Genomic DNA, 14,242 nt, shown 5'->3' on the forward strand with positions numbered 1-14,242 from the left:
AAGACCCCTGGGGCACTAAAACCCCATTTCAGCTGCCCGCGTGGGGGTCCTGTGGGCTGCAGGAGGGAAGACAGGGACCCCCCCATCCAGTATGCTGCCTCTGTGCCCAGTAACTCCATGGATCGAGGGCCCTTCCTGCCCCCTGCAGGTTTACAGCCCAGCTCCGTGTTTGCCCACCAGCAGCTGGAGCTGGCAGACGGGGAGAGCGATTTCTTGATGCGTGCCCAGAGAAGCCTGTCACTTCCTGGTGCTGTTCCCGATCTGCCCTAGAACTCCAGCCGGGGAGGCCGCTGGGATGAAGCCTCCCTAGCAGGGCGAGGAAAGGGTTGGACACGGGGCGGGGCAGCAGCTCCCTAGCAGCACAGGGAGGCTGGATCTCAAACTCACCGAAGGAGCCGTCCTCTCTCGCCTTCCTCACCAGGAACCGCTGCAGCTTCTCCAGGTACTCCAGCTCTGGGGGAGGCAAGCAGAGAGCGTGGGAGAGGAACGCACGGCCCACGGAGGGGGAGCCCAGCCAAGGAACCAACATTCTGGGTCTGCTCCTCAGCCTAGGGACGTCGGGGCAGCTCTCACCTCGGTAGGGCTACACTGATTTACAGCGGCGGCCTCCTCTCCACACAACAAGCCCAGCCAGGAAAATGAGCCCCTGGGCGCAGCGGGAGACCCAAGCTGCATGCCCCTGAAGGAGCTAGAGCCATGGCTGTTCTCCCAGCACAGGCGTGGGTCATGAGCCCTGCTGAGTGACCTAGGGCAAGGCGCGTCACTGCTCTGTGCCTCGGTTTCCCTGGTGGTAGATCCCAGCCGTTAAGGGGGAAAGCACCACATTTCATGTGCCCGGCGCTATTTGGGGTTTGGCGGGGAGCCCCAGTGCTGGCTGGCAGACACGGTCCGAGCCGCTGCCGGCGAGCCCCCCCCATTCAGCTGGACCCAGCACCGCCCTTGGGTGTCAGGCCCCAAGTCTCTGCTCTCGTTGACCCCATACAGCGCGATTCCCCTTGGATCTTACAGGCCTAGAGGGGGAGCTCAGCCCCTGGCTTTGCTAACACACACTGGTGAATGCAAGGTGCGGGGTGGGGTTTCCTACCTCGCTCAGGGCAGCCAGACTCCGCCAGGAAGGCAGCAGCTCTCTCAAAGGTCTTCAGCAGGGGGCCTAGGAGGCCGCAGAGGAAGAGGAAGAAATCGGGGCAGTTGTCCAGCTGGCTTATCTGCAGGGAGAGGGAATGCCTGGGCTCAGCCTGGCTGGACCTACCCTTGGACGGGAGGTGGTGAAATAGGGTTCTGCTAGTCACGAGTGAAATGAGTTTGGTGGGACTCAACTTCCTCTCAAGGGGAGAGCTGCCAACATCACATACAACAGAGAAGGGCCGGGGCTGGGACAACAGGGGGCTGTGGGTCAGGACTGAAGGGCAGTGGCAGAGCTATGGGGGAGCCCAGGGCTAGGATATTGGGGGGCAGCAGGTCAGGAGTAAGGGGAATTGGTAGAGCTGTGGGTCAGGATTGACCCTCACCACCTATTTACCTTATGTCCCCAACTCAGGCTGGTCTGAATCTTGCCCCAAGGGCCACCCCATCTGTCTGTTGCCGGGGGGGGAGGTGTCTGCTCTCAGTGTCCGCATCACCTGACCCCCGACAGCAGAGAGAGGATTTGGGGGTAGCTCACAGGGCAGGAGACACCCGGGTGGATCTGAACGGGGGGGGGGCTGGGGCAGCCCCTGTTCCCGCTCCCCCTGGCTCCTAGCCTGGCAGTTTTAGTGACACCATGACTCGCTGAGCCAAGCAACACGCCAGAGAGCGACCGTAACCACCTGCCACAGTGTCGGGGACAGACGCCGGATCCACGCGAGGGGAAGAGCCTCCGGCTGACCAGAAGATGGTGCTGCAGAGCCAGACAACAGGCTCCCCCAGCCCATGCACAAGTGTGACGAGTTCAGAGGACTCCGTTCTCAGCCCCCGCCCCACCCACCCGTTCATTACAGAGAACTTTGCTCCAGTTTGGAGGAGCAGCCCACGCAGCTGGCATTTTCAAGAGACAGGTTGTGAACCTGGGCTCTGCCGTGTGATCGTGGGGAAAACAATAGGAGCGGGAATTAATATGATAATTTGATGTTCTCTTACAATGAGGCTGGGTTGGGAGGGCGACAGATCCCCTCCCACGTGCCGCCAGACCAAAAGGAGAACGTGTTCCCCCAGCAGCAGGGAACTGACAGCCCAGAGAGGCCTTGCCCCCCCCGTGCAGGAGCGTGGGGGGTCATGGGGCAGGTGGATGCTGGTGCACAGGGACTGGAAAGCCCAGGCCAGGGGACGAGGAAACCGACCAGGGGGAGCATGCCTAGTGGTTAGCCATGTTGCCATGACGCCGTGCCATCTAAACACTGAGCTTAGAGGAGGTGACAGGGAGTCAGGACTCCTGGGTTCTCTTCCCATCTCTAGGAGAGGACAGCAGTGTTGGGAAGTGGGGTTAGAGCAGGGGGGGTAAGCTGGGAGTCAGGACTCCTGGGTTCTATCCCCGGCTCTGGGAGGTGCAGTGGAGTCTAAAGGTCGGAAGGGGAGGGCTGGGCTGGGATTCAGAACTTCTGGGTTCTAGTCCCGGCTCTACACCAGCTTGCCGAGTCCCTTCCCCTCAGCCGTGCCTCAGTTTACCCAGCTGCAGCAGGAGACCTCCCTGGCAGGCTGCGAGGTGCAACGACCAGCTGGACAGGCAGTTTCCTTGCAGACGGGTAGGAAGGATGGCCCCTCGGGTCTGGAGAACGGCAGGAGGAGCTAACGCCAGGCAGCCTGATCCCCGCCAGGGTGGTACCTTGAAGCGGCGCTTGCCGGCGTCCTCGTCGTAGTCGCTGTCGCTGTCGTTGAAGTCCTCCATCTCCTTCCACAGCAGCTTCCGCGGGAAGCGCCTCCGGGCGGTGTCGCAGGCCAGCCGCTCGCTGGGGGCCTAGGGGAGAAACTGGCTGCCCTGAGCCCTTGGGGCTGGGAACTCCAAGCGGCTGGCAGTCCTCTGGGTGCAGCTCACCCGGCATGCACGCCCTGGGGGGGGGGCGGAGAGACTCAGGGCTCCCCACTCCTGCCAAGGTGGTGCCACCTCCAGACCCCATCCCCGTGTCAGAGCCTGGGGGAGAGCAGATGGCTCTGGAGACCGGGAACCAGGACACGCCTTCCTCTCGGACTCAGCCACTGGTGGGTTCTCAAACCAGCGTCCTCCCTGGCGGGCAAGGCTGGGAAGACTGAACTAACTGGCCATGGCCGTTGGCGGGGATCACCCCTGCCAGGAGCACGTTGTTCAGCAGAGATCGGGGATGCCGGGCCCCATGGCTAACCAAAGGACTTGGTCTCCCAGCGGGCACCTTTCCCAGCACTGAGGATTCCCCTGCAGGCAGCAGGTGGGCGACGGTGCCCTGGGAAAGGGCCTGGCAGCTTGCACGGGGCAGGCGGGCGACCGGCTGACCCAAGGGAAGGCACCAGAGGCTGGACTCGGCCCCGGACAGCAGGGGGCGTGTTCGGTGCCAGGGACATTAGGGCCTGCGTCCTTCACCTACCTCCTCCGCGACCAGCAGCCCACACTGGATCAGCTTGTCCAGCACATCCTGGCTGTAGCAAGAGACCGACTGGCAGGGCTGCGGGAGGAGACAAACAAGTCAGTGCGGCCCGGCGGGATGCAGAGCGAGAGCAGAGGGTCACTGGGGGGTGGGCACCCCTCAAGAGGAGCAATGCGAGGAGCAACCCCCCCCCCCCCCCCGGCCTCTCCCAGGGTGTCGCGGGGGCCCTACCTGGAGCAGGAGGAAGTCTCTGGGCAGCAGCTGGAGCAGCGCCAGGACCTTGCGGCTCAGCTCCTCCTGGCTCAGGACGACAGCCGCGGGCAGCTCGGCGGGGCCCAGGAAGGGCAGCATCTCCACCAGCAGGGCGTTGATGGCACAGGCTGCGGGGTGGGGGGGGGGGCTTAGGGCATCGTCACTGCCCAGTCTCCTCCCCTGCCCCCCAGCTCCAAACACATGGCGCGGGGGGCAATTGACAGCCCACCTCCCAGGTCACCTGCCCCCCAACCCCACACACGGTGGAGGGGGCAATGGGCAGCCCCCCAACCCCACACACATGGTGCGGGGGGCCACAGGCAGTCCTGCCCCTCCATATCACCTGCCCCACAACTTCATACACATGGTACGGGGGGGTATGGGGAGCCCCCTGCCCCTCCAAGTCATCCGCCCCCCAACCCCATTCACATGGTGCGGGGGAGGGGGCATGGACAGCCCCTCCCCTCCCCAGGGTCACCTGCCCCCCAACCACCATACACTCGGTGTGGGCGCTGTGGGCAGCCCCTCCCGGCCGGGTCACTCACCCCCCACGGCCTCGCAGGTGAAGACGGGCAGCAGGGCGGCGCTGTGACAGCCCAGCTCCCTCACCGCCGCCTCCGTCTCCCTGGGGGCCACCAGGACGTCCCCCCGCGAGAGGCGGTGCAGGGAGACGCAGCCCCGCAGCAGGCAGAGGGCGTGCAGCACCAGGTCGCGCAGCCGCCCCGAGAAGCCCACGTCGCAGTTCCGCAGCAGGGTCTCCTCCACCAGCCAGGAGAAGTCGGACATGAGCCGGGACAGGAAGACGCCCTGGCGGGGTGGGGAGGAAGGAAGAAAAAGAAAGGGGGGGGGGGCTTGAAACCACCAGCCAGCAGGACATGCCCCCCTCCAGGCAACAGAGAAAGGGAGACAAAGAATCCACTCCCCCCAGGCAAAGGGAGCTCTGAAACCAGCCCCGAGCCGGAAAATCGCCTGGGAGAAGGACGCACCCCACGAAAGGAGAACGACAAATCCCCCCTCCTCCCCGTCAATGGAGACGGGAAGACCCGAAACCTCCATTCAGCCACTGACTCCATAAAGGGGGGGGGTCCCTTAAAACCACCATCCAGATAGCAGCTCTCCTGTAACGTGAGGGCCCTTGAAACCACCATCCAGCAGGTCATCCCCAACCTGCCCCCCTCGGTCAGACCACCCCCTAAAGCAAGCAGCTTCCTCCCACACCTGCCTCCAGGACCCCTCCCTCTCCTTCCAGGCCCCGCACCCTCCCACCTCCCCCTACCTCACGGTGCTTGAGCAGCAAGAGTGCAGACATGATCGCCACGGCCATGACGGCAGAGCAGGAGACGCTGGCTGGAAGGGGATCAAGGAGAGTCCCGTTATCCCCCTCGACACACAGTCCCCTCCTCGCTCTCTTTCACCCTGGGGGGATCCTTAGCCAGGGCCCGAGCGCCTCCGGGAAAGCCCAGCGACCGCCTCGCAGGATCAAGCCCTGCGGTAAGACATTTCTGTGACCCCAGGAACCGTACGTGGGTGGGATGGGCCCTGAGTGGGGCTGCAGTGGGAGCAGAGATGGAGGCAGGGCAAAGGAGATGGATGGATTAAAAAGTCACCGACTTTAAGGCCAGACCAGTTGTGATCATCCCAGACCGGAGACCCTCCCCCGGGGATCCCTGGGCCCACTGACCTGCGGCTGAGCAAGTCAGTTAGAAACACACCCCAGACGCCGAGTGCCAGATGTGGCAATGATCCCACGCGGGGAGAGCCAGGCGACTGGTCAGAGCCATGGGAGAGGAGAGCAGATGCAGCACTGATTTGGGACGGGCTCGGTGGCGTCCCCAGATCTGCGGCTGATTCTCTGTGTGACCTGGGCCAAGGTGCCTGGCCGCTCCGTGCCTCGGTTTCCCCTGCTGTGAAATGCAGGTGATGCTGGCTCTTCTCTGCAAGGCTCGGAGATCTCCAGAAGAAAAGGATGACAGGCTGTTCTGAGCAGCTAAGCTTTATTTCCCTCAGCGGGTGCCATTCATGGATGCCGACGCAGACGCAAGAGGAAAACTGACCTGCAAGCCCTGGAGAACCCAACCCAGCACAGAAGAAACCCATCAAGAAGGAGAGAACGGGAGATGGAGCAATGCATCTTCCCCAGCAGGACCACTGCCGAGAGAGGGATCAGCGTGGATCACGAGCCACGTCAGGCCAGGCAGAGCATGCTACGTGCAGGACACGGGGCCACGCAGCGTCTCCAGCCCCATCTCTGCGTCCTTTTCAATCAGCGTACGGCGCAGGGTGCCCAACGGGAAGGGTTGGGAGATCCAGGGCAGGGCCTCCGCTCGCATCCAGCGACCAGGGGAGGAGGGATCCCAAACCTGGCCAGCCCAAGAGGCGTTCTGACCTCGTCCCATTTCACACCACCGTTCGTCACGGCGCCGTGGAAGGAAAACAAATGCCAGCCTCCTGAAAGTTGCCCAATGGGGTTGTTGTCCTCCAGCTGGCTCTACGTTCCAGCCATGACCCCCCGCACCGGGAGATGGGAGCGCCTTGGAGCCTTGAGTGCATTTATCCTCTGCTGGAAGCACAGGAACCCCAAGAGAGGAAAGAAAGAACGGGCCAGGTCTGGAGCTCAGTGTCAAGCCAGTAATTCCACGCTCCCCGTTTCCAGCAGGCCCCAAACCAAGCAGAGCGGGTGCTCGTCTCTGACTGCCCGAGGGTGTAACACGGAGCAGAATCCGGGCGCTGCTCCCGATTTACCGCGGACGTAGCAAAGAGCAGGGACTACCCTGACACCACCATCTAAAGGCTGCAGCAGCCGTAATGAAGAGCGAGCGTTTCAGAGCCCTTCAAAGCCCTGCGTCGCCAACCTGCCCAGTGCAGCACCAGGAGCTGCATCAAGCCCAGCCCCTGCCCTGTCCTGCCAACCGCTGGCTCTCACGCCGGCAGTGCGTCAGCATAGCCAGCGGACACGCGGCTGGCAACAGACGTGAGGGGCTCCCGTGGCTGGGGCTGCGAGTCAGACAAAGATTAAAACCTGGTGCTGGAGGATCCCTGCCTGCAAAGGAGGACTTGAAAGGGCAAAGTTCACGGGTGAAAGTCTCAGAAGTCAGGCCTATCCGGTGGTACGGTCATTTTGTCAGCCCCGATCCAGCTGGCCGTGCCCAAGGCATAATGGGAAGCAATCTGCTCCGAGCCATCAAAGAGGCACAGATTGGCATGAGAACCCTTAGGCAACTAGTGACGTTTGCTGCTAACAGAACCTGAACCACGGTGCTCGTTAAAGGTCCCCTGCAAATGTGGAAAAAAAATGGCATCTGGGCCTTTGTGCTGTATAAAGAAGAAAGGCCTGAAAAAGGTGTTTTTCTCCTCCTCAGGTTTGTTTTTTAACCTCAGAAACAGCAGCATCAGGACGTCTTGTCGTCCTTGGGCTTGTTTTGCTAGAGAACTTTTTGGAGGACTCGAGAGAGGTGAAGGGGATGGTGGGGTGAATCTGGAACAAAACGACTCTGGCTCCTTGTGTAAAACCACCCAATGTGAGTTAAAAGAAAAGGTAAGTTCTCATGGGAGCAGCAGCGGATAACCTAGGAATTGCCTAGGAATGAATCAGTGCAGGGTGCCAACCATTCTGTGAGAAACCGGAACCAGCTGCTTCAGAGGAAAGGAGCACGAGTGCTCCCTAGTGGACACTGATGGAATAACCTGCCCAGCAGGGAAGTTTCTTCCTGACCTCTATCCGCGAGTGTCTGGTTCGCGCCCTGAAGCATGGGGTTTTACAGAAACGGGTGTGTGCGGATGTTGTTCATTAGCTAGCAAAGTTTCCAATCCTCGCCTCTTGGCCTCAGTGGCATCATGTGGCAGTGTGATCCACCGGCAAATCACACCGTTATCCTCTGCAAGGAGTTGAGCTCTGGTGGGTGATATAGCTATGAAGCGGATACAGCGAGAGAACAGCTGTTTGGAGAAAGGGAGGGGAAAGAAATCCCCAAGATTCCATTGGAAATTTACCGTGGGACCAGAGCTAACCTGCCAGAACCGAGCCCTACAGGGGACTGATTCGCTGCGGGCAGCTCTCCGCACAGCGGAAGCGATCGATCGAGGCGAGGCTCTGTTTTGCAGAGGCCCTGCCTCCCGTCCGCGTTGTCGTTTGGGCTCTTGCTTCCTGCGGAGTCAGCCGCTCTGCGCAAGCAGTCACGCAGCCGGTGCATTAGCACGTGTGGAGTGTTGTACTCAAATGACAGATAATTGGGAAGTCACATCCACCACGGGAGAGAGCGATAAACTGAAACACAAGCGCGACACGTGAAACACAGCCTTTATGTAACCAGGCGACTGCGATGGCAATTTAACAAGCCTATTGTTTTTCCCAGCCTCCCTCGGAGGAACTTTTCGGCTTCTGCGCTCTCTAGCTGAACTTTCGGGAATAAAGTTAATTCTCGGTGGGTGAGAAAAAGGATGGACTTGCGGTGAAGGCTCTGGAATGAGAGCCAGGAGATCTAGGTTTAAATCCCCTCTGCCACTCGCTGGCCTGGGACAAGTCACTTGATTCTCAGACCAGACAGTAGCTCAGCAGGCCTGAAAAACAGACCTGGAAACTCTGCCGGGGACAACGACCCTTCCCTTCTCAGGGGCTTTGTGCTCAGTAGGAAAAGCTGAGCCCACCCTCTCTCCCAGTCTCAGCACAGGGTAATATCTTCCGCTCCAGTTTGCCTCGCGGCAGCCAGAACTCCCACCATCACAAGAGGGATGAGCCGTGCGTTTGATCTCTGAAAGCTGCCCAGGCCAGAGCAGGGAATAGGGCAGAGGAAGTTCTCAGAGTGACCCAAGAAATCTACAGCTCGTGCAGCCGGATCAAGGAGTCCTGAGTCCCTGCCTGTCCAGTTGATTTGATGCCTAGTCCTTGCCGAGCATTTTCCATCGGTCGCTCTCGAGGAGGTGCAGTGACTTGCCCATGGTCACCCAGCGGCAGGGCAGGGAATAGAGCCCAGGCCAGTCGGCCAAGGAGACCTTGGGGTTCAGATAGGGCCCAAACCAGAGCCCTCCTTCCTCAGCCAAAACTCCCACAGGCTCCCAGGAAGCGACAGCACTAGGCAACCGGCAGGCAGCAGCTGGCCTCTGCTGAGCCGTGGGTCTGCAACCCGGAACGTCCGGTGGCACCACTGTGGGGTTGTCTTTCAAGGCTCCCTGCCCACAAAGGGGTGCTGATTTGGTGCCAGCGGGGTTTGCTGGATCCGCCAGGCTGCACCCTCTCCCGCCCCCCATCTCTCTTTCAGCGCCTGCGGAGACGCCCGGGAAACAGACGCGTCAGCAGCTGGAGCCCCACAGCGTTGCACCCCCCGATGGATGCTGAACAGGAGGGTCTGGCCAGAGCCTTTTTTAAATGGAGCTGGACGCTAGCCTGATGAGACAAGGCCAGTCACCCGGGGAAACGCTCTGAGAAGGCCCCTCTGCTTCCGATTCAGGGTCAGCCGATTTCCCACCCCCAGCAAGGAAGCTGCCTGTCCAACCAGGGCAGCTAACCCTGCCACAGAGCGCTCCCATAGCCCGTCACGCCTCTCCTCCTCCCACAGGGAAGGGATCTGCTTTCGGACCCAGCTGCTGGAGAACCTCTCGTCACGGAGCCTAGATGAGGAAGGAAATGATGGAGCCCAAGTCTGGGGATAGGAAAGATGCAGGAGATGCAGATTGTAAGGGATCACCTGGCTCTGAAATGCTCCGGGCACCTGCCCGCTGGACGCAGGGCAGGCAAGGATCCGACGTTCTCAGCGCTCCAGCCCTGGGCGCACTGGGACGTTCCTGCTAATGTGCTTCCACGTGTTATTTACATTGCTGTAGCCCCGAGAGGCCCCAGTCTGGGATCAGAGCCCCGCTATGCCATGTGCTGTACAGACATCATGCAAGGAAGGACTCCACCCCAAGGAGCTCACACAACCTGGTCCAGAGCCGTGGCTGCATTCGCAGAGAGGCCGCTGCGCTTGTCCATTAAGGACGCTAGTGGGATCCCCCCGGCTGGGCAGCTCCTCTTGAAGTCTGTGACTCAGATCCGTGCGGTTCCCCTCTCTGAACAGTCGCGTCAGGTACAACCCCCCACCCCACCCCCACCCCTACCCCCTGGCAACGGCGACAGCAGCAAACCAAGGCCTCGCAACAGCAGAACGATGGAGAAAGGGGAGGAGCTGGGAACCCGGCTCTGCCTCTCTCCTAGTTCCGTTAACGGCTGCCCTGGACGCATCTGTGGGCCAGATTTGGACCTCAATCTGGTGTAAATCCAGAGTGACTCTGGATCAACCACAGTGTAACTGAGAGGAGGTCTGGCCCTGCGTGGAGCTTACAAATCCCACCTGTCCTGCCGGGAGGTTCCACTGAACCCCACCGAGTTCCTGGCCACACCAAGACAGGCCCCCTCCAGCAGGGGCAATGCAGACTGAAGGCTCCAGGACCGTCTCTCCAGGTATCTGGGGCTCCCTCAGAGGCCTTGGTCCCATCCAGCGTGGCTGGAGCATAGGGGTCCTGCTCACTGCTGAGGCCTAAATGGGGAGTATGGAGTGAAGTATCCTCTAAGGGTGTCTCCTTGGACCCTCCCATTCCTCCCCCAGCAAGTACGGGGCCAGGTACACAGACCTCCTGCTGCTGAGGGCAAGGCCAGCCCCGCCTGTGCCCATGGCCAGTCTCCAAACGAGCCCCCTTCCTCCACTCACCCTGCTCCGCTGAGACAGACCCCCGACGCTCAGACCAGCGGAGGCAGGACACTCAGACACAGTGGAGACAACCAGCGCAGACCGACCCAACGTGTGGGTTTAGAGAGTCCTGCTCCATCCTCTTTTCTGCCAGAGAACCGTGCTGAGCAGACCCACCGGCTCCCAGCTCCCGCAGGAACACATTCAGTTATTCAGTTCAACAGCTTGGTGGAAAGAGGCAGGGAATGGGGGAAAGGGGGTGGGAAGGGGGCTCCCCACTCCCACGCCTCCTCCCCCAAATCCGGCCACCCGGGAGATCAGCGCAGAGTTAGCGCCTACCGCTCAGGGAGTGCAGGCCAAGTCTGCCCACTAGCACTCGCTCCTCCGCCTTCAGCTCCACGGCAGCGCCGAGGCCTGGGTACCACTCCTCCCACTTCTCCCAGTCCAGCAGGTCGGGGCTGCGGAAATGGGACGACACGGGTGAGACCTATGGCTGACATAGGAGAGACGCAAACGCCCGGGCAGCAAACCCAGGGCCGGTGGAAGCCCTAGAGGCTCAATTCTTCCAGCTACAGGACACATTGAGCACGAGCCGTGGCAAAGCACGCTTCCCCCAGGTGTGTTCACCATACCTCAGGCCTGAGCTAGGAAGAGAACTGCCAGTCTGGACCAAGGCCTGGCTCCTGCCCCTGGCAATGGCCAGTCTTCAGAGGCAGGTACCCTAAACCTGAGCATGCACAGCCCCTGAGGTTTGAGGTTTAGTCTCTCGGATCCACCTCTAGGGAGCAGCCCCTGGCTTCTCTGCTGAAGGGCGGGTGGGTTTTGCCAGGACCGGCCTGAAACCCAGCAAACCCATTTCACAGCCAGCCGGAGCGAGGCCAGCAACGCGGCGGTGAAAGGCTCTCTGTTCGATCACCAGCCGCCCGGGCCACGCGTGCCCCTCCCTTGCTCTTTGGGCATCCAGGCTCAGGCTGAGCTCCTGCTAAAACCGACTGCAAGGGTCAGTCACCCCAGAGGACAAGGGACACCGCTCAGCAGCAGAGCGGGTATCCAGGCCTAGCTCAGAGCACAGCGGGGCTTTGCTAGTGGGAGCTGGAGCAGTTCCGGTTAAACACGCTGTGAATCTAGCTGGGGTTCGTGACACGCCCGATGCACCCAGAGGGTCTTTCTGCAGCCCCTTCCTTGCAGTCTTCTCTGATCAATGGCCCCAGCTCCTCTTGCCCCCTGCCCCCCTTGGGATCTGGGTTGGGGCTACCTTTTGCCGAGGATGACGGGCAGAAGCAGCTCCTCCAGGGACTTCTGCGAGCAGCTCCGTCTGAAGAGACTGTTTGCTGTGTACTCCTGGGATCAAGGAACACAGAGGGATAAATACCGGACAGCGAGAGGAATGATTTAAGCTCAGTACCAAAACCAGAGAGCGAGAGGAATGATTTAAGCTCAGTACCAATGTGGACACAAGAACAAATGGATATAAACTGGTCATTGGGAAGTTTAGACTTGAAATTAGACGAAGGTTTCTAACCATCAGAGGAGTGAAGTTTTGGAATAGCCTTCCAAGGGAAGCAGTGGGGACAAAATATCTATCTGGCTTTAAGATTAAACTCGATAAGTTTATGGAGGAGATGGTATGATGGGATAACATGATTTTGGTAATTAATTGATCTTTAAATATTCATGGTAAATAGGCCCAATGGCCTGTGATGGGATGTTAGATGGGGTGGGATCTGAGTTACTACAGAAAATTCTTTCCTGGGTATCTGGCTGGTGAATCTTGCCTATATGCTCAGGGTTCAGCTGATCGCCATATTTGGGGTCGAGAAGGAATTTTCCTCCAGGGCAGATTCGAGGAGACCCTGGAGGTTTTTCGCCTTCCTCTGTAGCACGGGGCACGAGTCACTTGCTGGAGGATTCTCTGCTCCTTGAAGTCTTTAAACCACGATTTGAGGACTTCAATAGCTCAGACATAGGTGAGAGGTTTTTCGTAGGAGTGGGTGGGTGAGAGTCTCTGGCCCGCGTTGTGCAGGTCGGACTAGATGATCATAATGGTCCCTTCTGACCTAAATATCTATGAATCGCTACTGGCCTGGCTAGACACCAGGCAGCCAAAGGCTCCCAAGGCCTCTGCAGGCTGATCAGGAGCGGCGGTGCTAAGGGAGCCCCCATGCTGCGCTCGCTAACCTGCGCCCTCCTCGCTCCGCTCCGTGGCCCACCCAAAGAGTCTGGGGGTATGTCTACACTGGAACTAGACACCCACGGCTGGCCCGTGCCAGCCGACTCGGGCTCAGGCTGTTTAACTGCAGTGCAGACAAACCAGCTCAGGCTCCGGCTGCAGGTTTGTCTCAGGTTTGCACTCAGTGTCTGAGCCCAGACGTCTATGCTGCAATTAAACAGCCCCGTGAGCCCAGGTCACTTGGCACGGGCCAGCCGCAGGTTAACTGCAGTGGAGACATACCCTATGTGGCCCATTCGGCTAATTTCAAGCCATGCCAGCGAGGCCACGAATTCCCCAGGCCTCCATCTGCCCAATCCCAAGCTACAAACGCAGTGGGGCCCCCACAAGGTCCCTGGATTCCATATATTCAGGCCAATCCCCAAACATAAGACGACCGGATTCCCCATGCCAATCAATCCCAAGCCACTTAGGGCACGTCTACACAGCAGCTGGCCACCGACCAGCCCAGGCAGACAGACTCGCGCTCGCTCGGATCATTGGAGCGCTGCAGGGCTCTTGCTGTTTAACTGCAGTGTCTGGGCTCGGACTAGCCTGTGTCTATTTCCTCAGGCTCGCTCGAACCTGCAGCGGAGACATACCCCTAGTCCCCAAATTCCATCAAGATCATGACACCCAAGAATCTTGTGCCACTAGATTCCCCAAGATCTAGCCAGGAATTGCCAAATCCCTGGGCCTGGACAGTCAGAAGCCCTAGGCCAAGAACCCCAGAAGGCTGCCCAATACCTGCAAGGAGAAAGGTTGTGCAAAGTCCACCCGGACACAGCCAAACTCCCGACCCAGGGCTCGGCGAACGGCCAGGAGACAGGACCAGAGGCCAAAAGGCTGAGCTGAGCCCTAGGAGAGCAGATGGGCAGAGTCTGTTAATCGGGCGCTGGTGGTGTTTATCGCCTCTATCAGTCAGAAGGCACATTAGCTCGGTAGAGGAACAGGCCTGCTCCATTGCAGAGCTGCAGGTGGTGATGCAGGAGGCTAGGAGGGGACAGGCAGGTGAAGTTTTGCTTCTGCAGGGTGCTCAACCTAAACGCCCCCGCTCTGCAGGAGGGGAGCTGCCCTGCGCCCACACCCCTGCTCAGTTTGGGGGCTCCCGGGCGTGGATCTCAGGTGCTCTGCAGAACTGAAAGTCGTGGCTACCAGAGCCCTCGGCTTCCAGAGGTTTGGGACGTGCCCCCCTCCAGACCTTTGGGAAAGGCAGCTGGCCTGGTTCCCAGAGCCAGCAGCTGGTCAGCCAATACTGGAGGCAGGGAGCAGGCAGGAAAAAAAAAAAAAAAAAAAGAGAGAGAGAAGAGGGCTGGTGACCATGCCTGGAGAGATCCGCTGCCCTAGGTGCCCAGTGTCTGAGGAGAGGAGCTGGATTGTTGGGAATAGCCCAGCCAGACCAGAGAGGCAGTGGCCAAGGGGTGAGATCTGGGTCACGACAGAGACGCATGCCCAGGACTGTGGGTTTGGTACAGCTACAAGTGGGGTGCCCCGATCAGGAGGGCAGGAGAAAGTGGGTTTATCGGGGGGATCCCCTGCAAGGTGCAGAGCACGTACCCAAGTGAAGGGAAAGGGGGTGAGCGTAGGGCAGA

General features: G+C 60.0%; 1 protein-coding gene across 6 annotated transcripts in view; it reads right to left on the minus strand.

The window, feature by feature from the left end:
• The window catches only part of LOC125626540 (glycerol-3-phosphate acyltransferase 2, mitochondrial), a 139,566-nt gene that overhangs the window by 721 nt on the left and 124,603 nt on the right, over nt 1-14,242 (minus strand). For 5 of the 6 annotated variants that reach the window (XM_075123404.1, XM_048829616.2, XM_075123402.1 and 2 more), the window contains 10 exons: nt 13,398-13,508; nt 11,697-11,782; nt 10,781-10,899; nt 5,059-5,129; nt 4,328-4,589; nt 3,762-3,910; nt 3,531-3,608; nt 2,798-2,929; nt 1,085-1,205; nt 388-453 (listed from right to left, as the gene is read on the minus strand). In XM_075123404.1, coding sequence (XP_074979505.1) covers nt 388-453; nt 1,085-1,205; nt 2,798-2,929; nt 3,531-3,608; nt 3,762-3,910; nt 4,328-4,589; nt 5,059-5,129; nt 10,781-10,899; nt 11,697-11,782; nt 13,398-13,508 — 1,195 coding nt within the window. The remainder of the gene's footprint in view (nt 1-387; nt 454-1,084; nt 1,206-2,797; nt 2,930-3,530; nt 3,609-3,761; nt 3,911-4,327; nt 4,590-5,058; nt 5,130-10,780; nt 10,900-11,696; nt 11,783-13,397; nt 13,509-14,242) is intronic. The other variant, XR_012666115.1, reaches the window with a different exon arrangement.

Source organism: Caretta caretta, chromosome 26 (genome assembly GCF_965140235.1).
Source record: "Caretta caretta isolate rCarCar2 chromosome 26, rCarCar1.hap1, whole genome shotgun sequence".
In the NCBI taxonomy this organism is placed as follows: domain Eukaryota; kingdom Metazoa; phylum Chordata; order Testudines; family Cheloniidae; genus Caretta; species Caretta caretta.